The sequence below is a fragment of the Lithobates pipiens genome, unplaced genomic scaffold (assembly GCF_037356315.1).
Source record: "Lithobates pipiens isolate NorthernLeopardFrog02 unplaced genomic scaffold, aLitPip1_a1.2 Scaffold_8, whole genome shotgun sequence".
In the NCBI taxonomy this organism is placed as follows: domain Eukaryota; kingdom Metazoa; phylum Chordata; class Amphibia; order Anura; family Ranidae; genus Lithobates; species Lithobates pipiens.
This window is the reverse complement of record NW_027507903.1, coordinates 522074538-522101212: the sequence shown is the minus strand read 5'-3', so window position 1 is coordinate 522101212 and position 26675 is coordinate 522074538. Positions and strand designations below refer to the sequence as shown.

Here is a 26675-nt window from a genome sequence, read left to right as displayed (position 1 = left end):
AGCCATTCAGAGGCTAGGCATTGTCTTTTGGGTTAATTTTAACGTATAGTTGAATCAGAAACCTAAAAGAAAGGATTGTATGATTTTAAATTGATGAATAAGCACCTAATTTTTGGGATTTGGGATGACAATGACCTATATAGATACATTGTTATTGTGTTACTGCATCACAGTGATGTTGAGGGCTTTGTGTTCCTCTTTTTGGGATTTATTTAAATGAACACATAACTGAGTTATATGATTTTTTATATATATATTTGCGTATACACCTGCCTGTAAGTCTGAGCAATTAGGCTATTATAAATACACTTAGTTTTATATTTTATTTTAATGAATGTGCATAAGTACATCCTGCATGGTATCTGAAGGGGGTTTTCATTGCTTGCTGTACATTCATTTACAAGCTGTCAGGCAGAAATTACACAGCCTCTGCTCCTTTTGAATACATTTTTTTTTTTTTTTCTCAAATGTGTTTATGAAATGCCCACAACTTCCTCAAATGCGTACAATGTAGCTGACTGACTGGAGAGTCGAGTTTTTCTTTTTTTCAGTATTTTCAGATTAACAAGATCCTGAGCTGCTCTTGGTGTGAGGTTGGATACTTCGGCCGTCTTGAAGGAAGTACCCAAGAATATGAAACCTTTTTCGAAGCAATGTGTAAGGTTCAGTAATTGAATCGTTCCAGACATTACCTGCTGAGCTAAGCAGCGGAAAGAGGAAGACTGCTGGTGAATTAACATGCAGCTGTAATGTTAACATGGTGGATTTGCATTGGGCCTGACAATTGAATTCTCAAACGCCTGGCTTCATCGCCATGTCGCTGAAACTTCCAGGAAAATGGGATTTTTCCTTGAAATCCGACCTTGCCCGTAGAGGTAAAGACGTTTTTTTTATATATATTTGTATGTATGATGTGGGTGTGATATTTTATCAGGAAGAAAACTCATTCTTTCATAAAGTAATTTAACTTTGTGGCTTACTTAATGCGTGTGTATATAGTACAGTAATACAACCGATCAGAATTCATATATCTGAATCAGATCATATAGCAGTAATACAAAATGTAATTGATTGCTGTAGACTACCACACTTTGTGCATAATTGCACGCAGCATTGCCTGATCCAATAAGCCTTTATTGTGTTTCTGTAAAGAATTCACCTGATGATTATCTGGTGGGTTGTCTTGTATTCACTCATCTTTGGTTTGATCCTCATCAGCTGGTCAGTGGGCAGTTAAGACTCTGATATCTAGTTGCCGCATGTGCCTTCCCAGGCCTCAGCACACCAATTATCGGACAGTTAGCCTTTTCAAGGGTTCCAGGCTACAGAGTCTATTAGCCCATCGTAAAATACAGTTCTAGAGTGTGTTTCTGCTGCCTTCTATATTTCTGTTAACTGACTTATCTGACTTGGCTACAACTCTTGCCTTATATTCTTGCCTTATGGTTAGCATTCATACTTGGGTAAAGGGTAGTTGATCATTTGTCTTGGCTTCATGTTTTGACCGTTCTTATTTGCTTGGTTAGTTGGCTAGACCATCCTTGTCACAATTTTGTTTGTCGTTATGATCACACTGTTCATATTCAGAGTTCTGTAGCAGGCATAGAGTATGAACAAAGGCTGATACTCCTCATTTACTTTTCATGAATAGAGCACTGTATGTGTGTGTGTATGTGTATGTATGTGTGTGTATATGTATGTATATATATATATATATATATATATATATCTATCTATCTATCTATCTATATATATATATATATATATATATATATATATATATATATATATACAATCAGTATCTTACAAAAGTGAGTACACCCTCACGTATTTGTAAATGTGACAACACTGAAGAAATTACACTTTGCTACCATGTAAATTAGTGAGTGTACAGCTTGTATAACAGTGTAAATTAGCTGTCCCTTTAAAATAACTCAACAAACAACCATTAATGTCTAAACCGCTGGCAACAAAAGTGAGTACCCCCCTAAGTGAAAATGTCCAAATTGGGCCCAAAGTGTCAATATTCTGCGTGGCCACCATTTTTTTCCAGCACTGCCTTAACCCTCTTGGGCAAGGAGTTCACCGGAGCTTCACAGGTTGCCACTAGAGTCCTCTTCCACTCACATTACGACTTCACGGAGCTGGTGGATGTTAGAGACCTTGCACTCCTTCACCTTCCGTTTGAGGATGCCCCACAGATGCTCAATAGGGTTTAGGTCTGGAGACATGCTTGGCCAGTCCATCACCTTTACCCTCAGCTTCTCTAGCAAGGCAGTGGTCATCTTGGAGGTGTGTTTGGAGTCGTTAACATGTTGGAATACTGCCCTGTGGCCCAGTCTCCAAAGGGAGGGGGTCATGCTCTGCTTTAGTATGTCACAGTACATGTTGGCATTCATGGTTCCCTCAATGAACTGTAGCTCTCCAGTGACAGCGACACTCATGCAGCCCCAGGCCATGACACTCCCACCATCATGCTTGACTGTAGGCAAGACACACTTGTATTTGTACTCCTCACCTGGTTGCCGCCACATATGTTTGATACCATCTGAACCAAATAAGTTTATCTTGGTCTTATCAGACCACAGGACATGGTTCCAGTAATCCATGTCCTTAGTCTGCTTGTTTTCAGCAAACTGTTTGTGGGCTTTCTTGTGCATCAACTTTAGAAGAGGTTTCCTTCTGGGACAACAGCCATGCAGACCAATTTGATGCAGCGTGCGTCGTATGGTCTGAGCACTGACAGACTGACCCCCCACCCCTTCAACCTCTACAGCAATACTGTCAGCACTTGTATGTCTATTTCCCAAAGACAACCTCTGGATATGACCCTGAGCATGCACATTCACCTTCTTTGGTCAATCACAGCGAGGCCTGTTCTGAGTGCAACCTGTCCTGTTAAACTGCTGTATCATCTTGGCCACCATGCTGCAGCTCAGTTTCACTTAAATCCCCTTTCTTCCCCCATTATGATGCTCGGTTTGAACCACAGCAAATCGTCTTCACCATGTCTAGATGCCTAAATGCATTGAGTTGCTGCCATGTGATTGGCCAATTAGCAATTTGTGTTACCAAGCAATTGAACAGGTGTACCTAATAAAGTGGCCGGTGAGTGTATATACTGTATATAATGTACCAAAATGTAATCTAGAGTAAAAATAATATTATAGATATCAATGAAAACAAGTAAAATTATTACTGCATATTTTCCTCACTGAAGCGCACAGTGTAATATCCCTACCACCATGACAAAAAATCCCTCCAAACATATTCTTCTGATTTGGGCTGTGGTCACTTAGAGCCTGTTTACTTTGCTGTGTTGCGTCAATGCAAGGAGAGTCTTAATAAATACATGTACAGAAAAAAAGAATACTTATCTCTCCTGCTGCCTGTGTGTAGGCAAGTGCAGTCTGCTTTCTCCATTGCAGGTGGCGCTCTCCGCAGCATCACTGCAGTTGGAGAGGAAGTCAAGAGCAACATAATTCCTCTATGGTTTCTTGGATCACTGGGTATGCATCAAATTGGATGTTTCTGCCCCATGTGACTCTGGTAGCCATCTTGGGTCAGGTAGAGCATATTTAAGGCCCTGGCTCCCAGGTTTGGTGTGCATTTGCAAGTTGTTGGAGTAGGGGCAGGTACCCCACCTGTTAGGGACAGCACTAATGGCACTAAAAGATTCCTGACAAGGAGGTAAAGCATAGGGATTGCAACTTGTCTGGACACCTGCAACTTGTTTGGGCACAAGACAGCAAGGCTGCATTCTTCCCTTCTCTACAGACGCTGACAGCTACATTCTGCTTTCTGCTTAAACTGTTGGAACTATGAGAGTTTGGCTCTTCTTTATTTCAATACAAGTTCATTCACTGTACTGAGACTGATTGTGTTATTCCACTGCATCGTGCTGTACACCACCTACACGCGCTGTTGAACGCTGGTCTGTTGTAGAGGAAACATTCCCCAAATTCTACGGGGAAATTACCACTTTTTTGAGTGTCAATCAACTCTGTCCTGCACAGTGCTTACATTTTCTTCTGCTGACTTTCACAGCACTAACATTCCTTCCTATTGTTTTTAATATGGTGGAACAGTCTCATATCTGTCCCCTCAGAGAGTCAAGGCTTTAAAGTGATTGTAAAGGTTCTTTTTTTTTTCCTTTTAAATAACAAACATGTCATACCTCCACTGTGCAGCTCGTTTTGCAGAGTGGCCCCAAACATCCTCTTCTGGGGTCCCCAAGCGGCTCTTGCGGCTCCTCCCCACAGGATAACCCCCTAGGAGAAGCTCTCTCCCGGGGGGGTTTCCTTGCGGGTGCGCTCCCAAGTCCAACATTTTCATCCACAGACATGAATGCCAGACTCAGCACCGCCCCCACGACATTGGATTTGATTGACAGCAGCGGGAGCAATGGCTGCGCTGCTATCAATCTATCCAATTAAGAGCCGGGACCCCATGAAGAGAGGGACATGGGGGGGGTTGTGGGGCCGGTGACTGCCAGGTGTTATTTCACTTTAATGCATAGGATGCATCATGCCGCGTACACACGACCGGAGTTTCCAGCAGAAAAGGTCTGACGGTCTTCCCGACGGAGTTCTGACGGACTTTCGACAGAGTTACGATGGACTTCTGACCAAACGGACTTACCCATACATGAACGGACCAAAGTCTGTTCATTTTGAACGTGATGACGTATGACGGGACTAGAAAAGGACTTCAATAGCCAGTAGCCAATAGCTGCCCTTGCATTGTATTTGGTCCGTCGGACCAGCATACAGACGATCGGTTTTCCCGATAGAAATTAAGTCCGTTGGACAGATTTGAAACATGTTCTATTTCTAAGTCGGTCTGAATTTTTGAAGAAAAAAGTCCGATCAAGCCCACACACGATTGGAATATCCGACGGAATGATTCCGTTAGACCTTTTCAGGCGGAAAGTCCGGTCGTTTGTATAAGGCATTAAGGTGAAAAAACAAGGGTTTACAACAATTGTTTTGGTTTTCCTACTGATATGCATTTTTGACATGTTTTTAAGGATATAGAATGCATTATTTGAATCTTTGAATTGCTGTAAGCAGTGTACATTTATGTTTTACTGATGTGCTTGCTAAACATCACATTGTGTGGTGTTTTGATAACAATATCTTTTTTTTTTTAACTGGTTTTAATCCTGTATATAAACCAGTAAAAATGCAGCATGAACTTCTTGTATACCTGTGTCAAAAGCTATTTTTCCTTAAAGAGGAAGTAAAGGCACTTTATATATATTTTTTTTAAATGCAACCTACAAGGTAAAGGCATAATGAGCTAGTATGCATAGCATACTAGCTCATTATGAATAACTTACCTGAGAACGAAGCCCACAAAGCGGTCCTCCTCCTTTATCTTCGCCGCTGCCATGTATCCCGGAGTGACTTCCTGGTCTCGCTGCGATGTGATTTGCCGGAGCCGCGATGACGTCACTCCCGCGCATGCGCACGGGAGCCGACACGAGCGGCATATCGCCGTGATCTGCGGCCTGCTCAGTGTGCCTGCAGTGCCTGTCTTTTTGTAAATATCTCCTAAACCGTGTAGGTTTAGGAGATATTTCTTGTACCTATAGGTAAGCCTTAATCTAGGCTTACCTGTAGGTCAAAGTGGTTTGTAAGGGTTTACAACCACTTTAAAAGTACCTCAGTGCCTGCATTAAATTTTTTGGAATTACTTGTCTGTTTTAGATTCAGATGCCTGGGCATACACGCTTTTAAAATTTCCAGTTTTTAAAAATGGGATATATACATACTCTGCAGAAGTCCCAATGTCAAAATGTCCAATAAATGATTGGGAAATATCTCTGTAGTATTTGGCTTTTTTTAGTATATCATGTATGTATCATGTATGTATGTAAAGCTTTCAGCTCAGCAAATGAATATCTCTCTTGCATCTGCTCCTAGTCTTCTAATTTGATAAAGTGAACTCTGTTTTAATCTGTCTCATCCTAAATAATTAGCAGCCTAACAAAAGCCAATCTCAGTTGACTTCATTTGGTGGTTCCTGCATTAAAGTTAAAGTGTTATTGTGCCAGAGGACAGACTGCACATGCTCAGTTTGGTGTGTATTGCTAGAGATTTTTTTATTTCTTGGGAGAGTGCATATGATCAGCACAGGGCCAATCAGCACTGTCCAGAAAGAGGATTAGGGAAAAATGAAAACTCCTCCTACAAGCATTACTAGAAACTGATACAAGTCACAAGGCTGCTATATACTGCTGATGAGAAAGGGTATTTAGCAGTTTATATTTACTAAAATAATTGCAATTTCATATTCTGTGTACTGTAGAAGACCAGATATATTGAATGCAGGTTTTAGGTTTAGTAACACTTTAAATTTGCCTCCCTGATACGTCAACAGTGGTAAAATATCTGCTTGTACTTTTCAGCTTGGAGGAAACCATTAATCCTGGTCAACTCCATGTGCAGAAATGCAGCCCCAAACTTGCAAGTAACCTTTTACCATGCTCGGTGCTACCTGCAGACACTCATCATTGTACTACTCTCTGGGTTTTTGGTGAACAAACTTCCTTACATTGCAGCCAAATATTTCAGATTTAAAAATATCAGTCCAGAGCATCTGCTGCCTCTTTGCTGCATATCACTTCTTGCGTTTTCATGCATAGGCAAGTTGCTTGTTATTGTTTCCTTTTCAGAGGTACAGCAATCCTTCCATGAAGATTGCTCTGACAATACTGTAGACTTGACCAGGCTGTAGATGGGTGAACCAGAGATGCATTGGTTTCTGCTATGTCTAAGATGATGGTGCAGCACAGTGGTGTAGTGGTTAGCAATTCCACCTAGCAGCACTAGGTCACCAGTTCAAATCCCAACTACAACACTACCTGCCTGGAGTTTGCATGTTCTCCCTCTGCCTGCGAGGGTTTCCACCAGGTACTCTGGTTTTCTCCCACACTCCAAAAACATGCTGATAAGTTAATGGCTCCTGTCCAAATTGGCCCTACATAGTATGTGTATGTATGAATGTAAGTTAGGGCCCTTAGATTGTAAGCTGCTTAAAGGCAGGGGCTCATGTGAATGTACAATATATATGTGAGCGCTGCATAAATTGACAATGCTATATAAGTACCTGAAATAAATAAATGGTGCTACTAGACATCTCGGATTGCAAAGGGAAGTCAGCATGATGTCTTTCATCTGCTGCAAGTTTTCTTTGGCAGGCCACTCAGTCCTCAGTATTGCATGTTTCTTTGTACTTCTGCAGAAGAACTTGAATAACGCACCTGTCTTCTTTAAAATTTCTGCACATAAGAGATCTTGTTGATGCATAGGACCACCTTAGATTATCTGTACCTAAAAGACACAGTATTTAAAGTAGTACTAAAACCGGCAGCCTCAGGATCTTGTATGCAGCTTCCCCAAACTTCAGCTATGGCAGTGCACACTGTTTACAACCACTTAATTCCCCTCCTTGAGACTACATGTCTCATAATTTATAGCGCCATTGCACATGCGTGGTGCTTACAAGATGCAGTCAATCAATAACACTTAGGAGACATGTCTTAAAGCGGAACTTTCAGTCATTTTTTCCACTTTCCATGTATTACATCTTCTGCCCTTTTTTTTTTCAATTAAATTTTTTATTGAACACTCACAAAGGATGAGACCCCATCATTACAACTAAGATGTTAATATCACTGAGGTTACATATACTTAATTCAATGTGTATTAAAACTTTAAACATATTGTATCAACATCATTCTTAATAGTCTAAAACAAGAAAATGAAAGCTATTGGTACATATAACGTGAGTTCATAGAGCTCAACTTTCACAGTCAAAAGGTAACAGGATCTCCCCAGTGTCTTTTCACTTTTCTCTTTAAAACAATAAACCAAAAGGTATGTGGAAGGAGGTAGAATAGCGAGGACAAAGCACTAGAAGGGGGGGGGGGGGGGGGAGAAAGAAAAGGGACAGGGCGTGGGCGTGGGGGAACAATTACGGTTCCAGGGCATAAATGATCTATGACCCTAATAGGGTTTTCTCCTCATCAGAGAAAACAAAGATATTCCAGAGACTCCAGGCCTTTGTGTATTTCTCATGGTTATGTTGCGCAGTAAGGACTAAGGCCTCCGTCTTGTTCATATCCTCTACCTTCCACAACCAACACATTGTGGTCGGTGGGCACTGCTGTTTCCAGTAAAGAGGTATACATGCCTTAGTAAATGTCGTAATAGTGATTTTTTTTTCGTACGTTTTAGCTGGGATTTTTGAAAGTTGGAGTAGGAAGAATGCCGCATCATCTGGAATTTTAAATTCCATGAATTTCTGTGTTATGCGGCAGACGTTTCCCCAGAAGTTCCCTAATCTAGGGCTGGACCAGAAGATGTGTAGTAGTGACCCCTCGTCCCCCCTGCAGCAACAGCAATGGTCTCAGTTGGTTGGAAAGCACTTGTGTAGTCTAGTGGGTGTGATGTGCCACCTGGATAATATTTTGAAATTTGTTTCTTGTATTTTAGTGCACAGGGAGGATTTGATGGCAAATCTGATGATGTGGTGTTTTTGTGTCACCCAGAATTTACAGTTAAGGTCTGTCTCCCATCTTTCCAGGCAGGGTATGTGTTGTTGTTGTGAGGGCGTGTTTAGTAGGAGTACATTTTGGATAGTATTTGAGATAGCAGCTCAGTATCCGAACAGTACTTTGCGAAAGATGTTTTGGGGGTCAGGGATAGAGTTTAAGGAGTCCAGAAGGAAAGTTGATAGTTGTCTGTCGCATCAGCCAATTTCTGAAGCGACAGCAAACGCTCCACCGTGACAAAATTGGAGGCTTGTTCATATATTAAGTCTCTCAGGGTTATGTACTCAGTAGGTTGAATACCTGTCGTGAAGCTTGGATGTCCGAGTATCGGGTATAGCGGTGAATTTTCCGGTGTGAGGGATGTTTGTATGGTGACGTAGGTACTGTGTCTTAATGTGGTCCCTATCAGTGGGTGGGATTTCAGTCCTGGGGGCAGGCAGTTGTAGCACCATAATGCACTCTTTAAGGGTATGGTGGCTTGAGAGTGCTCCTTTTCTATCCAGTGTTTGGATGTCACATTGCACCTCCAATCAAGTACTTGGCCAAAATGAGTGGCCTGATAATATTGTTGGATGTCTGGTAGTGCCAGTCTCCCGTTTTGTTTTGGAAGCGACATTTGGGTCCAACATAGACGGGGCTTTATTTGAGCCCAGACAAAGCAGGTAAAGGTTGTGACTCCCATAGCTTCTGATTTGGAGAAGTTTATTTTCAGGACTGAGAGAGCACCATATATATAAAATTCTTTAAGGAGGTTTGGTAGAGAGATTGTGGGGTTTAAGGAAAAGAATAAGTCATTCGCGTAAGCCAATATTTTACACTGGGAATCCTCTACTAAAAGTCCTTGTATGTTTGGGTTTAACCTTATTTTGCATAGGAACTGCTCCAGGGAAAGAACAAAAAGGACGGTTGATAAGGGGCACCCCTGCCTTGTTCCATTTCTGATAGGGAATGGGTTAGATAGCAGACCGTTTGCTTTCACCTGAGCTGTAGGGTTAGAATAGATCTTGCCTATCCAGCCAAGCATCCTCTCTCTCAGACCAATGTGACGGAGAACTAAGAACATAAAGTTCCACTTCATGCGGTCGAATGTATTTTGGCATTGGTATTTAAAAATACACAGGAGGCACCTTTAGTAGTTGCTAAGTGAAGAAGATTTAATACCTTAATGGTATTATCTCTTGCCTCTCTGGTAGGGATAAAGCCCACCTGGTCAAGGTGTACCAAGGATTGAAGATGCTGTGCCAATCGGGTAGCCAAGATCTTTGTGAACAGTTTCAGATCAATTTTTAAAAGGGAGATGGGCCTATAGCTCCCACATGAGCTCGGATCCTTACCTTCTTTGTAAATCAAAGTGATATGAGCCTTTAAGCGTGTCTCTGGGGAAAATGGCCTCTGAGCCCACCTCGTTAAAGAATGTCACCATTTGTGGGCCAATTATCGGGAGGAATGTTTTATGGTATTGGACGGTATAGCTGTCTGGGCTCAGGGCTTTACCTGGTTTCATGGCTCCAACGGCTAGTTGGAGCTCTTCGAGGGTGATTGGTGAGTCCAGTTCTTCCTAGACATCTGTGGGAAGGGACGGAATTTGGGAGGACGTTATATATTCCTCAATGTCAGCTTGGAGGGGTTCTCTGTTCGGTAGATTGTATAAGGTGGAGTAAAAATCGCTAAACCCCTGTGAGATTTGCATTGTAGTTCTGCCTTGGCTTTGTAATGTAATAAGTCTGTGATTTGTTTCCGTAGAGACCCTAGGTCTATCTCTAGTTCGTGTGAGGGGGTGTGCTTGTGATGAGATTCTGCAGAGGTAAGTTTGGTGCGTTCTTCATTACATTCTCTCTTAATACGTGCGCCGTGTTTAATAAGTGTCCCGCTGTCTTATGGGCCTCCCAAAGGGAGCCAGGGTCGCAGTCTTGGGTGTTGTTCTCTTGAAAGTACAGAGTTAGTTCCGTGGCAACATCCGCTGGTACCTCAGCGATCTGTAGGAGACTCTCGTTTAGACTTCAGAAACGGGATCTAGCCAAGGATCTCTTGGAGAGTGTATATGTAAGGGAGATGGGAGCATTTTCTGACCATGTAATGTGGCCAATTGTGGAATCCGATGGATACTGATTGTAGCTGGCTATGAGGAATCAAGAAGAAGTCTATCCTGGTGTATATTTTATATGGTGAAGAGTAGAACGTATAGTCTCATTCTCCCGAGTGCTGAAGGTGTTACACATCAATCAGTTAAGCTTTGTGTATGGAGTTAGCTATTCGCTTTCTGTGAGTTGGAGGGACCGTGGAATGACTGGAGGAGGTATCCGACAGAGGGACATTAAAATCAACCCCAAGGATTAATTGGCCCTCTGTGAACTCCTGAAGTTTATCTAGTGTATGCTTGAATTTGTCCCAGTGTTCGTTGGGGGCGTACAGCGTTGCCAATGTAAGTTGCACTTCACATACAAGTCCATTCTGAAACACAAAGGTTCCTTCAGGGTCTGTGACCACTGCCTGGCATTGCCTCGGTAGTTTACTGGAGAGCAGTATACCCCTTTAGACTTGGCTGCGGGTTAGTGGAGTGATATGTCAGGGGGAAAAATCAGTTTTTAAGAATTGGGAGTTTATCATTTTTAAAATGAGTTTCTTGTATAAAGGCAACATCAGTGTGAGAACTCTTTAAGTTGTTTAATAGCATGCTTCTCTTCTATGGAATATTCAGACCTCTTGCGTTTAGTGATACTACCTTTATAGATTCCATTGCGATGTCGTTTAAAGGAGAGTGGGAAGAGAAGGAAAGTAGCGAAGGAGGGTGGAGGGGGGAAAAGACAAAAGGGAGGGGTTAACAGACACAATTAGAGAGGATAGGTGGTGACAGGAGGAGGGGGATGAGATTGAGGTAAAGGTCAGGTCAGGAAAGGGAGACCTGAAAAAACTAAGTATGCAAGCAATAAAATTGAAATATCGCATCTCTACCTAAAAAACAGTAGTGTGCATTGGCCTACGTGGGGGAGGAGTTAGGCAGTTACCAAAAAGAGAGGACCCGGCCTTCCCATCCACCCCAGCAAAATCTTAAGTGTAGTTAGATGCAAGGAGAATAAGTAAACTTAAGCCATAACTATAAACATTTAGTAAGCGGTAAAACATATGACAGAAATGACAGTTGAGTGCCCCATGGTATCACACCGCGCCGGGGGAGGTCACCTTGCCGGCACAGAGCATCGCATAAGGGCCGCATAGTCACTGGATTAGCCCATCCACCTCCCCAGACAGGAATTAAGATGGAATTAAAGCAGGAGTAAACCTGCTGACTTTTTTTTTTTTTACACTTGTAAGGGAAAAGGCATAATGAGCTGGTATGCATCGCATACTAGCTCATTATGAAATACCTTAGAACGAGACGCCGGCATCTCACTCAGTCCACACCGAGGGAGCTGACATGTTCCCTCGGCGTGTCTCCCGCGCTGTGAGTGGCCGGAGCAGCGATGTTGTAACTCCTGCGCAAGCGGCAGGAGTTTTCTTCCCAGCAGGGTCTGGTGTCTGCCGAACTTTCACCCGAGAATCCCCGGTGCACATGTGCCACTGAAGTCAGCGGCTTATTGCGAGGGGAATATCTCCTAAACCGTACAGGTTTAGGGGATATTTTTACCTACAGGTAAGCCTTATTATAGGCTTACCTGTAGGTCAAAGTTAAAAATGTAACTATAAAATTGCTTTAAGATGCCTGCAGCATTCTATGCTATATTGTAGTATTATTATAACCCACTGTTTGTAACTGCCCAGGGGTTCAAGTGCTCAGCTAAGGGTTCAGTTGAGGGTGCTACTTTTGGGTCATTAAAGGTATCGTGAGTGTTGCGGGTATGTCATCAAATGAAGCACCAAACCTAGGTTCTGACTATAGCTCAGCCCTTTAGTGAGAACTATCCAGTACCAATCATGACCAAATGGCCCCCTTAGCATTGAACTAGCACTTCTACTAGATTCCACTCCCCTGGGGTCCCCATGGCCCACCTGGGGATGCGGGTCCCTGTAGTCACATGAGGGAGTGAGCTAGAAAGTTGTGCATCCACAGGGTCTGACAGCCATCCTCCTCCCCTCATGTCTCTGCGTGTGCCATCTCTCCCCCTAAACATTTTCTCAGGCAATGACCCCAGGGGAAGTACTCAGGCACTCGTTTTGCCATCAGCTCACTGCCATATTTCAACCTGGCTCAACAACCCCCCTAACATGCAAAAGAGTTACCGGTAATCCCAAGAGTCGGGTGGTGTGTCCATTGCACCCCCGGCAGCAGCGCCCATGCCTGAACACCATCCAAGAGGGGTCAGTCTGAGGATGATCAGGCCAAGTACTGGGGTCTCTCCAGGAAATAGCCATCGGCACATGAGTCTTCTTCAGTACTGGTGACGGGTGCAAAGTGGTGTCCAAAAAAAAATAAACATGCTGCCATAGAGTCAAGTAGATATGGCCATGTTCTGGGGAAGGACGGTGTTCATCCACAGTTATGAGAGGGGTGGGGGGGACAGCAGAAAATACGGGGAAAGTTTGAGTAGGAGGTGCAGGGTCATGACTGGGCACAGTGGGCATCATATGGTGGGCGGACAGGACCAATGTAATGTTACTGTAATGTAATTTGTGTGCAGCGAATGGCTGCTCATGACTCCCATGTCTCCTCTGGGGATGGTGCTCTTGAGCGGTGCTGGCTCCTTTGTGGCCTAGGTTGGGGTTCTCTGCCCGATGCGTCAGAGCTTGTTCGACCTTTGGATCGCAGGATGAAGCCCAGCCAATTCGGGATCATGATCGGGTCTGTTGCCAGGAAGTTGAAGAGCGCTGGAAGGGACTCCAGTAAATGAAGCGTGAAGGTTTCCTGGCCTTTGTGGGAGGTGATTGACAGATGGGAAGAACCATTGGTAGGTGAAAATTTGCCTCCTGGCCAGATCTAACAGAGGTTTCAAGAGAGCTCATCGCTGGAGCATCACCCTGGAAAGGTCTGGAAAAATGTTTACCGCTGCGCCGTCGAAGACCAGATCTCCTGTTGCCCGGGCTCTGCGTGCTATAGTATACTTGTGTGCGTAGTGGTGGAGCCGACAAATCATGTTTCGGGGCCTGGAGGGATCGTTCGATCAGGGGCCTAGGGCCCTGTGGATCTAGTCAAATTCCACGTGCTTTGGTAGCTGCTCGCCCACCACTCTCTTGAAGATGGCCGTAACCATGTCTGCCGGGTCAGTCAGGCCCTTAGCTTCTGGTAGGCCACGGAGTCGTAAGTTGTTTCTTCGACTCTGGTCTTCCATCTCTTCCATGTGTAGTTGCAGCCCCAGCATTGCTTCAGTGCGGGAATTCTGTGGTGTCTCTAGGGCAGCTACTCTCCTGTCTATTGTTGAGAGAGATGTCTCACCTGCAATCAGCCTGGTGGTCAGTGATTGGACTTCTTTTTTGATGGCCCAAAGTTCTTTTCTGTGTGCAGTTTCCACACTCCCCACCAGAGCCTCCATGTTGGCATTCTTCAGCAGGGCTTGCAGGATGGATTTCATTTCCACATCTGCCCTGCAGGTTAGGGGTTAATGCGGCGAGTCCCATGGGTGTATTGACAGAGCTGGTGGAGTATTGGGGTAGATCTCCGGGCTCAGGGACCCTGTAGGGGATGCAGGAAAAGCATGAGGATCCAGGCCTGAAGAGTGCGAGGCACGTGCGTCCGCCATCTTAAAGTCCGGTGATCCTGACTGTAAGAGCTGGAAGAACCTCTGTATTTCCCCCGGAGAGGGAGCAGCAGGGGTCGGATTAGTGTTCTTCTTGTTCCGCTTAGCTGCACGCTTCTTGGATGAGAGCATTATGTGGTAAATTGAGCTAGATAAACGGGATAGAAAGGAGATGGCCAGATGCTCAGCTTACACGCGTCTGTACTTGGCCATGTTCAGATCACGCCCCCTTCTGCCCTTGTTGTTGTTTTTACTTTGGATAGTAAAACATTTTTCTTCTGCCAGTAAATATCTTATACAGCCCACTTCCTGTTTCTTTTCTGGTAAAAAGCCTAGGCTTATGACATCATGCATAGCTCCCTCTCACTCTCATAAGAGTTTGCCAGGAAGAGAGGGGAGATGAGTCATAAGAGGACCAATGAGAGTTGCAGAGCTGGAGGTGTGCCTCTGTGTGTCTGTGTATATCCAGGAAGTAAACAGGCAGCAGCTTTAGCTACCCACAGTTAAAATGGATGCAGCCAGACTCAGTGGAGGGAGCTTTATGCAGCATATTTGGCAAGTACATAATCACAGTATAATAAAAATAATATGCAAAGTGGTTGGAGGGAAGCTTCAGAATGGCAAAGATGTTTTTATTACAAATTATGTGAGCAGACTGCAGTTCCTCTTTGAGAGTCAAAAGAGCTCAGACTGCCTGTACCTGTCAGTGCAGGGGATGTACTTATGTCAGGCTGTAGTTTTAAAGTAGTCATGCATAAATGGTGGCTCCATAGGACCTTGCAAGCCAAGGAGCCAGCCTTACACTGGGGGTATCAGTGGCTTTGGGAAAAGGAGAGAACTTTAGTACATTGAGAAGCAGCACATAATTTAAGTGTTCACATCAGCAGCGTAAGTAGCAAAAAAAATCAATAGGCTCCCTTAATTAATCCCCCTGAGTGTAGCCTACATTTGGAATGGGGAAAAAGTTTATATTTTTCAAGGCCAATTCAATTTAACCCATAGTTTAAATCAGCTAAATGAATTCCAGGTGCATCAAAACAATGGGTGTTCAATATCTCATAGTTTGTTTTTTTCACCTAAAAAAGCCACAGCCTGAGTAGAAAAGCCTGTCCCCTGCCAGGGAGTGGTAAGTTTGCTGTCTGTGGCACCCATGGTAGAGTGGGACACATGATAGACATAAGCTAGTCTTTGCAGAAATCTGTTCCTTTTTCTGCATCCTTTTATCTCAGAAAGAACAGGATATGAAATACTTATACTTACATAATGTATTAGATGAAATAATAAGAAACTTGCCAAGAAATCATTACTTTGTTGTAACAAGAGAGCGCCATACCATATTTCATTATTGAATAACACAGCTGTACTGCTTTAGAAGAGAAACTACCTGAAACACTGTGATGAGGTTAATAAGGCCTGCAAAACTGGGGCAAGGAAATGGCGAATCATCAATGAAAGCAACTGAATTTCCTGCCTGAGTGGTATTCATTCTAACAGTGTCACAGGCAGTCTGTACTCTGATACATGACTAATATGCTTGTTGGGGTTAACAATTGCAGGCATTATTCGTTATGGCAGTGCAAAGCAATGATCACATGCCAAGTGTATATTTCATCAACCTGATTTTACTTTACTGCAGCCAGAGCTGGAGATAATTTCCAAATGACTGCTATGACTTAGTATGCTTGACATAATACATTTACTCTTTGCATTTGCACATTCAATTATTATTTGGTATCAGATTTGGATCAGTTTGACAATATTTTTTTTCTCACTAGATTCAATAAGATCATACACTAAGCCCACGTTCACAATGGGATGATTTGGCATGCGATTTGACATGTCAAATCGCATACCAAATTTGGCGGCTATTACTGGAAATGGCACCATCCGGATTCCAAAAAGCAGTTTCTGCACTACTTTTGGCGACTTCAGGGGCAATTTGAATAGACATCTGTGCAGGAACCCGCATAGATGTCTGTGAAATCACCCCTGAAGTCGGAATGCATTGCCAGTTTGAAATCGTGCAAATTCAGCTGAACTTGCATGATTTCAAACCCGCATCAGTGTGAACCTAGGCCAGTGATGGCGAACCTTGGCACCCCAGATGTTTCGGAACTACATTTCCCATGATGCTCAACTACACTGCAGAGTGGCTGAGCATCATGGGAAATGTAGTTCCAAAACATCTGGGGTGCCAAGGTTCGCCATCACTGACCTAGGCTAAAGGGTAGATCTACTAAAACTGATGCTCTCAGAATCTGGGGCAGCTGTGCACAGTAGTCAATCAGCTTCTAACTCCAGCTTGTTCAATTAAGCTTTGTCAATAAGGCCTCATGCACACAGGGCATTAAAAAAAAAAGAGTTGCAAAGCCAGTGCCGACTACCGAAGTCAGGAAAAAGCAGCTGTAAAAACAAGCTTTTAGCACTGGTTCACATTGGTGTATTTTGACATGCGATTTGACATGTCAAATTGGCGACAATTGCTGTCAATGGCACTGTCCTAATCGTTGCGATGCTGCATTTGTGGCCCTGTAGTTTCTGTACTACTGTGCTACTACTTCAATAAAAGCTGCAGATTTGAAAATAAGGAAAACAACTTTTGAAGCTTTATTAACATATTAAAGTTTATATACGATTTTAGTGACTGAGTTTACAAATACCCGGGCATATGGCAAAAAACACCTCCTCCTGGTGCAGTTATTCCTTCCATGATAACCCTGAGCAATCCAATTTAACAGATTGGTAAAACAGACATTTCTATTTAATCACTATGCCTCTTAATAACTAAAAGAAAAAAAGTAATCCAGGGACAGGCCAAGGTCAGGGCAGGTAGTATACGATAAGTATAATTCCCTCTCAAGCAGAGAGGTCTGGGCAGGCAGTAGATGAAGCATAGTTCAGGGTCAAGACAGGCAGCAGATTGGAAATCCAGGAACAGGCTATGGTTAAGGCAGGTTAACTATGGTTAGAGTTAGGGTTCACAGTACTCAGTACAGGGCCAGCGTAGACGGGATTATTACAAGCTCAGGCCCTTCTCTAAACACCCCATCTGCTCTCATTGGTCAGCGGCAGCACTTCCCTTTAATTGGTGGGGTTAGCGGGTGATGCACAATGTTCCTGTTGTACCTCCTTTGACTTGATTGGCTGTGGGTCTCTGGTGCTCTATTTGAACATCACAAGTCGAGGACCAATGGGAGCAGAAAGGCATTGTCTCCAGAGCAGAGCTTGGCAGAGGAGAGCAGCCAGGTAGCATGGGACAAAATTATGTACTGGAATGTGAGACAGGAAGTTGTTGATTGTCACAACTTGAAGGCCTTGAGAAACAAGAGGTCTGGTCTGGATCAAGGCAATCAATTACAGGACTCTCATCACCCTTCTTGGGGAATCTTTTTCTCTCTGTTTTGTTTATTCTTTTGAACAGCACTGTACTTTGTTTCCTCACATATATGCCGTCTTTGCCCATTGCTTGACAAGCAGTTGATGCTTTCTGCTAACCTTATTGTGGTACAACATACCAGCCTCAGTCATGACAGTCTGGCTCCTTAAAGTCTCAGCTAAATGTTGATATGGGTTTCTTCTTTGTCTTCTCAGCATTTTATTTCAATGACACAATATTCAACATATAAAATATTTGAAAATATAAACTAAAACATGCTCATACTGAATATTTGTTATATCTAACGTGCTTCTTCAGTGTTTCTGAAAACATGCAGATAGACTAAAATGGTAACTGCTCACTCAAATATTCAACATTTTTCAAGTTTGCAAGAGATACTGCAGCACTGGTTGAACAACTACCAGTTATTGCACGTGAGGTTAACTGTTGGTTTACCACCATCTTTTCTACTTCATCTACCAGACATCTAAGGGAACCAATCATTTTGCCAGCTGTTGATGTTATAAGCATGCACAGAGACATATTCATATTAGCTAAGGACAATAATAAAAATCATGGCCATGTTTGTTTGAGGTATGCTCGTCCCAGAAGAGGAGAGAGTATTGTCAAATACAGAATTCGATTTTAAAATTTAGAACACAACACATAAAATCAAAATGGATTATTGACTCAAATCGCTACTACACATATAGAATGACTCACAGTTTTACTGTTTGCATTTTAGGCTCCGTTCACACCTGTACAACTCCAAAGTTGTGCTGACTTTGGAGTGCAGCTTTGGTACAACTTTGATGCATCTTTGATGCAACTTTGGATGGTGCAACTTGGATATGACTTTGGCTTTGACCAGTGACTGTGGACAACTGTTGCACACAAGTTGCATTGTATAACATTCAGGTACGATTTTCATGCAACTTCTGAGGGTTAACATTGAAGTCTAAGTCAGACTAAAGTAGTGCTTGAACTACTTTGAATTTGTTGTAGCTTTAAGTTACGCACATATGAATGGTTATCATCGTAAAACATGGGGAATGACTTGTCGTGCAACTTTGATGTACAAAGTTGCATTACAAGTTGCACAAGTGTAAATGAAGCCTAAAACTTTTAATATGGGAAGTACCCAGGACATTGGTGTGCTGTTGGTGTACCATTCAGGAGATTTTGCTTCCTGTCTCAAAACACAACAAGAAGTGATAGGAGATCTCACTGATGAGAGATAAAGGTTGCCGCCATTCTAGTATAGTAGTTTATTATTAAAATCAGATAAAAAGCAATGTATGCACGCACTAGTATAAACAAGATAGACAGCATAACTGTCAGACTTTAGTCCATCAAATTCATCCAGCCTGGAGCACTGTGAGAGCCCTTTCCTCCCGAATGTGGGCAGATTAGAGAAAGAGATGGGACTGCCCTGAAACTTGTTGCCAGGCCCCTTCACATCCCGGCCATAAGTGACGTCATCCCTGAGAGTCCTAGAATCATAGCGCCCCCCTCCTCTCTCGCTCTTGTGTTATATGATTGTCAGCAGAATTCATCCAATGTCCTTGTCAGAGGTGCTGCAGCCACTGCCAGTTGAGAAGTCTCTTTGGTAAATCCTGTCCATTCTGTTCTCATCTATTCTTAAGGACTTTTATTAATCATTGCAAGGACTCTACTCGTCTTAAATGTTGTTGATAGGTGATCTCTGCAAAGTAAGGAAAGACCTCCGTAGTTGTCACCATAACATTGGAAAATTCCCCTCCATTCCCTTTCTCCAAATTTTATATTGTTCCCTCACCTTAGCCTTAGGCCACTGTGATAGAGAAGGTGAATGTCTCCAGCAGGGTTTCTGACATTAAGGCCCCTTTCACACTGGGGTACTGGGTGTATCAGCGGTAAATCACTGCTATTTCTAGCGGTGCTCAAATTCGTGGCACTATTCGGCCGCTAGCGGGGCGCTTTAACCCACCCACGCTAGCAGCCAAGAAAGGGTTTAAACCACCGCATACCGCTGCTGCAGCAGCGCTATGCTGGCGGTATAACCGTACTGCCCCCATTGAGTTCAATGGGCAGGAGAGATGAAGGAGCGGTGTATACACTGCTCCTTCACCGCTCCAAAGATGCTGCTAGCAGGACTTTTTTTAGCGTCCTGCCAGCCCACCGCTCCAGTGTGAAAGCCCTCAGGGCTTTCACTTTGGAGAGACAGCAGTGGTTCTTTCAGGGCACTTTGCAGGTGCTATTTTTAGCCCTGTAGTGCCTGCAAAGTGCCCCAGTGTGAAAGGGGTGTTACTCTTCCTTACTCCATCCAAAATTAACAAGTATTTGTCTAAGTTTTGCAGTTTTATTTGTTGCCAGTGTGCTCATAAGGGAGAGTTTCTCTCATTTTCTGCCCTGGTGGCAATGTTGCTCCTGATAGCTATCACATGTACCAGATTCTGTACACCTAGCAGTCATCTTCAGAGAAGAAATCATTCTCTAAATGCATTGGTAGGGTTTGTTCTAAAAGCATGGCTCTTCATTTGTGTCTTAGATGATGCAACCTTTAGATCTACGTATAAAAAGTAAAAGAATTCGGTCTGTATATATGGACCAAAGTTGTATAATGAAATGATGGTAATCAAGTATGTGCACCTTGGGTATGAATTTCTAATGATTAGCAAACACTGGTGTGTTCTTCAATTTGGAGAGTTTTAAGAAACGCTGTTCTTCTACAGACTGTTAATTTTACTAGCATAATTGCTGCAAAAATGACTTGTAGCTAACTGATGCCACACTACAAGTAAAGCAGCAACTTACTGGTGACTCATAAAGCAGGTGTTGTTCTGGTACTGAGCAGGGAGATCACATTACACACACTGCAGAAAGACTCGCACACTCTCTTTGTAAAGATTTATATAAAAAAAAAAAGAAGAAAAACAACAATTTTTTTTTTTTTTGTAAAACTTCATTGTTTAAAGCAGAACTAAAGGGAACCATTTCTTTTTTAATTCAGGATACAGTAAGGGTTATAACCCATGTCAGTTTAAAAAAAAAAAAAAAAAAAATCTGTGTCCTGTTGGGGAGATTTCCCTTCACTTCCTGTCCCATAGCCAAAACGAGAAAATCCCTCCAAAGTAAAAGGATTCCTGGTTGTCACCAAGGTCATCAGAACTTGAACCCCATTGGAAGATTTCTGCTCTTTTACTGTTCTGGGAGAAACCCTAAATGTGGGATTTTTCACTGATAATGGTAAACACGACAAATGGGGATGATGAATTTCCTAATGGAGGCACAGATAGCTATTAAAACCTGACAGATTTTCGAATCCCTTTCCACTCAAAACTAAAAAAAGTTGGCTTTAGTTCTGCTTTATGTTTGTAAATGTTAAAAAAAGTTGGCTTTAGTTCTGCTTTATATTTTTAAATGTTAAAAAAGTTGACTTTAGTTCTGCTTTATGCTTGTAAATGTTAAAAAAAAAAAAAAGTTGACTTAAACAAAAAACAAAACTTTCTTTTGGTAAAGTAAAAAAATATTTTTTTTTAGCATTCCTTTTCTACTCAAAGAGGAACTCCAGTCTGTAAAAAAAATAAAATAAAAGTCAGCAGCTACAAATACTGTAGCTGCTGACTTTTAATATAAGGACACTTACCTGTCCAGGGATCCTGCGATGCCGGCACAGCAAGCCGATTCGTCAATTGGCTTCGGGTGCTGGCATTTTAATTAAGGGTAACCGACAGTGAAGCCTTCAGGCTTCACAGCCGATTTCCTACTGAGCACATGCGAGTGGCGCTGCGCTTTCTGAATGGCCCGTCTTCTTCAAGGACCTATGTGTGTCCCAGAAGGCAACGGGGAGAAGGAGAAGGAGGAGGGGCTGGAAATGTCGTAGTTCGCCTATCTTGACGAAAATGGGAGCGGGTACCTGTCAAAGCCAGATATCCGACTCCCTCTCCCTCCAAAAATAGCAAATGTGACAATGGAGAGGCAAAGGGTGTGAACAAGCAGAGTTTCCCCTTTTGGGTGGAGCTCCACTTTAAGAAAATCCGCCATTAAAGTCCACCTTTATTCTGTGTGCTACATCTGCCCACACTTCCACTTTGATACCTCTTATGTACTGTGGCTTTGTCCTTGATTCTATTGACCATATTTATGGATGCTGCCACATTTCTTAAAACGGTGCATGGCTGAGGGCAGGGTACCACTGCCAGTAAAGCCACAACTTTGCGAAATCCTCCACCTGTGCTTTGGAAATGTTAACTTGCAGATCAGTCACACAATGCACCTCATGTATCAAGCAAGCAGAGCAACACGTTGTGAAATTTTGGACCTTAAAGGCCTTCAAAGTGGCTTGTGGTGTAATATCACCAGCAGGGGACAGCCACTTCACACCATTGTCAGCTGCTCATTGCTGGTATTTGTATATTGAAATTACTATTGTGGGTTTTGTTTTGTTTTTCAAGTTGCTCTTGGGTGGCACCTAGAAATGCCTGCATATGTTTGTAGCAGCCTCCGTGTCCCTACAGTCTTATATGAATTCTGAGCAGTTCTCTCAAATGTCTGACACTTCCTGGTAGTGTTGAAGCTTTCCAATTCCCTTCTTCTACACAATTCTATTAGCCCAGCATGAAGGGCATGGGTGCTCAACCTGTGGCCTTCCAGCTGTTGCTGAACTGCAAGTCCCATCATGCCTCTGCCATTGGGCGTCATGCTTGTAACTGTCAGCCTTGAAATGCTTCATGGGGCTTGGTGTTCGGTAACAGCTGGAGGGCCACAGGTTAAGCACCTATGATGAAGGGTACCTTGATTCCCAATAGAAAAGTTCAGAATAAATGAGCTGGCAAGCTTTGACACAAGCAGGAACTGACACAGCTTTGCTTGCCTCAGTAGCCTGGTATGTTGGCCACTTCTTTGTCAGGATTTACCTCTTCTCATATATGACATGCCTTGGGGGTTAACGGGTCTGGCCTTAAAGTGGTTGTAAACCCTTACATATACCCACTGAAGGGACTATTCTTAGGTGATACATGGAGATGAAACAAATCCTACTACATAAGTTCTCCACATCTGTTTAAAGGGTTGAATTTATAAACTGGTCTGAGAGTTCCGGAAAAAAAAGGGGGCAGAGAGCTGAGGTTGAGGAGAGCTCTGAGAAGAAATAGAGCTGAGTCTGTCAATCTGCTGGAGGTCACTCCCCTGTCACCATTTTTCTCTTGGTGTCAGGAAAACTTGTCAGAAGTGATTCATGCTGATAGCAGAGGATCAGCAGCAGACAGAAATTACACTTTTGAGAAACACTATAGAGGGGTATGCTTTGTTCATATTTTCATGTCTGAGGTTTACAACTACTTTAACTCTCCCCTGTCTTCTTATTGATCAGTCACTTTTACCTTATTAGATGAGCCCTGTTTCCTGGGGTACTTAAAAACCACAGGCAGACACCTTGGAGTGCAACGTATACTGTACATACAGCATACCGTATATACTCGAGTATAAGCCGAGATTTTCAGCCTCTTTTTTGAGGCTGAAAGTGCCCCCCTCGGCTTATACTCGAGTCATCGCTGTCTGCCTGCTCGATCAGCGTGTCGAGCAGACAGACAGCGGCCATTCTATTCTAATTCAAAAGCCGCGCCTCCGGCTCCGCCTTCGCCTGTGATAGGCGGAACACTGAATTTCCCAGCAGCCTGTGTTCCGCCTATCACGGACATCCGCTCATCCTCGTACTACGGACGAGGATGAAAGGATGGCCGTGATAGGCGGAACACAGACTGCTGGGAAATTGTGTTCCGCCTATCACAGACAGGGAGGCGCGGCATTTGAACAGGAAAATGGGCGCCGACGAAGAGCGGTGATCCTGGGACGGGACCGGACGGAGGCTCGGCTCGGCTCGGGACGGGACGGGACCGGACGGAGTCTCGGGACGGGACGGGACCGGACCGGACGGAGGCTCGGCTCGGGACAGGACGGGACCGGACGGAGGCTCGGGACCGGACGGAGGCTGGGGACACAGGTAGGCTGGACACACAAGGCCTCACACACACACACACACACACACATGGATGGACACACACACAGGGATGGATGGATGGATGGATGGACGGACACACACACAGGGATGGATGGATGGATGGATGGACGGACACACACACAGGGATGGATGGATGGATGGACACACACACACACACAGGGATGGATGGATGGATGGACACACACACACACACAGGGATGGATGGATGGATGGACACACACACACACAGGGATGGATGGATGGATGGACACACACACAGGGATGGATGGATGGATGGACACACACACAGGGATGGACAGGCATATCTCACCCTCGGCTTATACACGAGTCAATAGGTTTCCCAGTTTTTTGGGGGTAAATTGGGGGCCTCGGCTTATACTCGGGTCGGCCTATACTCGAGTATATACGGTAGTTAGTCTTTAGGTTTATTTTAAGCCCTGTGTCTGACCTTGTCACTGAAGATCTTTTGTACAGGCAATAACTGAAGTAAGAAGGATCCTCTCAAAGTTTCCTGATTTTGGCAGCTATATAAAACAGCCTATCCGCACAGGCAGCAAGTTTCACTATAAATACAGGAAATGTTACAATATGACACTTTGTACATTATAAACACTATGTTGATGATAAGTTCAGCAGATAAGATGTGCCTGAGATTCCTCTTTCTTAGCATACTTGTTGCTTGACCTAGGGAACACACAGAAATACAATCAACATTTGGGTACAATCTACTATTGGGTAGAGAGAAGCTATAACAAAAACTATATAAATGTTAAGGATAGGCTGTGGGAGGGATCGCCGCATGGTGTGGTGGCAGTAAAGTTCAGCAATTTACAACAAGCCCAACCGGATGATGCCAAACTGAGAACACTCCCAGAATGCAACAGCGATGTGTAGTGGAACAAATCTCGGCATGCTTTGGTCATGAGGAGCAGAATGCGGCCTTTCTGGTCCATACCCAAATGAGGAGGTGTCCAGGAAGAATGGTGTGTCCCTATCCTTTCCCTACTTGTCTGGAACCTCTCCCTGCCTCTAATCACTGTCTCTGTCAGATAGGTGACCTGTACCTACAATATCCACACATGAAATGTGCGCCAAGCCTTGGAGTCTGGGCCCTAAATAGGCTCTGTCTGACCCAATATGACTGCCAGGGTCACATTGGGTGGCAGCAACCGATTGGATATCTTCCCCTGTGACACAGGAAACAATAGAGGAACCATGTTCCTCTTAACTCCCCTTCCAACTGCAATGCCGCAGTGGACAAGCGCCACCTGTAGTGGAGAAAGTAGACTGCGCCTGTCTAAATGGTTACCACACACAACGTAACCTTGGCTCTGTATCTTATCTACAAAAACAGTTGCAACTGACTACAGTTTTCTTTCTTTTTTTTTTTAAGTGTTTCTTAAAGCCAGAAGGTTGGAATGTTAAATGAAAATAAATTTTGAGTCATGTCTGTGATTATTTTTTTTTTCTACACAATTAAACAATTGAATGAACATTTTCAAGTGGTGATTCCATAGCACCGGTGTAACACGTATTGTCATATTATACGTTTTTTTTTTTAAAGATTTTTGTAAACCCATGTTGTAATCTGTATCTGGATACCTTGTTTTTAATTAAATTTTTGTACCAATAAAATGTAAAATTTTTACTTAATGTGGAATTTGTCCAGGGTACAGAGATAGTTAAATTGTCCTTGTTCTTTGATTTGGAGACTTTTGAGCGGTACAGTCTCCCTGAATTTATCCCCATGATCAGCTGGGTGTGAGATGGCACACATATTTCCGGGGGCAAAGTGGCATAGATATGAAGAATAAAAAAAGAGAAAGGGCAGGGGACAAGAACCTACTAAAAAATAGGGAACAAACTATATAAAACAGTGGTTATCAACCCTGTCCTCAGGGCCCACTAACAGGCCAGGTTTGCAAGATAACTGAAATACATCACAGGTGATATCAATTGCTGCTCAGTGATTGCAGTATTCTAGTCTGCGTCTACCCAAGGTAATACATAAAACCTGGCCTGTTAGTGATTCCTGAGGACGGGGTTGATGATAAAACACCAGAGGAAAGGAGAAGTCAAGGCTAGTACTGAAGAGCCCAAGGAGTGAAGGACTCCCAAGTGGTTACCTAATAGTGCTACAAAAAGCCATGGTCCAAAATCAAGTGTGCAGAGTGCACAGGATGTGCTGCCAAGGAGACATCGATTGAGAGTGTTAACCCTGGCATGACAAAGGAGGATGAATACAGCTCCCACAAGTCAGCCAAGATGGCAAAAATAGCCGAATCTATGCCGAGACGCCCAATAGAACATCACGAAGATGTGGCGCATATGCTTAGAGTGACACACCCTCCCCATTTCCCACATTCAGCATGATTTTTTAGCCATGCCACACATGCCAAATTCATAGTCCCAACCCCCCACCCCCTTTTGTATATCCCAGAAGGCAATGAGAAGACAGTGCACGCCAGCCACCTATGCACTTTTTTTTTTTTTTTTCAATCAAAAAGTGTATAAAGAAAATATTTTTTTGCTTCCTTGGATCCACTTTTAGCTTTATTTTCATTGTATATTCAGCATGTTACAAAATAATAAAGATTATCGCCAGTATGCAAAATGAAAGCCCAACTCCAAGAAACTATAACATTATCCCTTGCAGGGAGGCTTGTGCCTTATTATATTATAATTGTTTGAAAAGAGATCAAAAAAAGAAAAAATGTGTAAAATGATTTAAAAAAAAAATCATTTATTTCAGCACCTGGAATAAAACGAGTATTTGGTATAGTATTTTAAACTGTTCCTTAAATACCTGGAAAATGTCTCCCTCTAGTGTCTAAAAAGGGAAAAGATTACTTGACATGTCACCGAGGACAGTCAATACTCTGCTCACCTCTAAGATCCCATTTACTAAAAGTAAAAGTTTTGAAGCTCAAAGCTCCAAAACACTCAGCATCCAAAATCCTATTGTGCCACTTAAAGTGTTACTAAACCCAGGACCCTGCATTCACTGTATCTGGTCTCCCACAGCACACAGAACACGGAAATGCAACTATTTTAGTAAATATAAACTGC

General features: G+C 43.3%; 1 protein-coding gene across 1 annotated transcript in view; it reads left to right on the top strand.

The window, feature by feature from the left end:
- Positions 1–503: 503 nt before the first annotated feature.
- ARHGAP25 (Rho GTPase activating protein 25) overlaps positions 504–26675 on the top strand; it is a 193929-nt gene continuing 167757 nt past the window's right edge. Inside the window, exon 1 of the mRNA XM_077469475.1 lies at positions 504–875. Coding sequence (XP_077325601.1) covers positions 815–875 — 61 coding nt within the window. The 5' untranslated portion in view covers positions 504–814. The remainder of the gene's footprint in view (positions 876–26675) is intronic.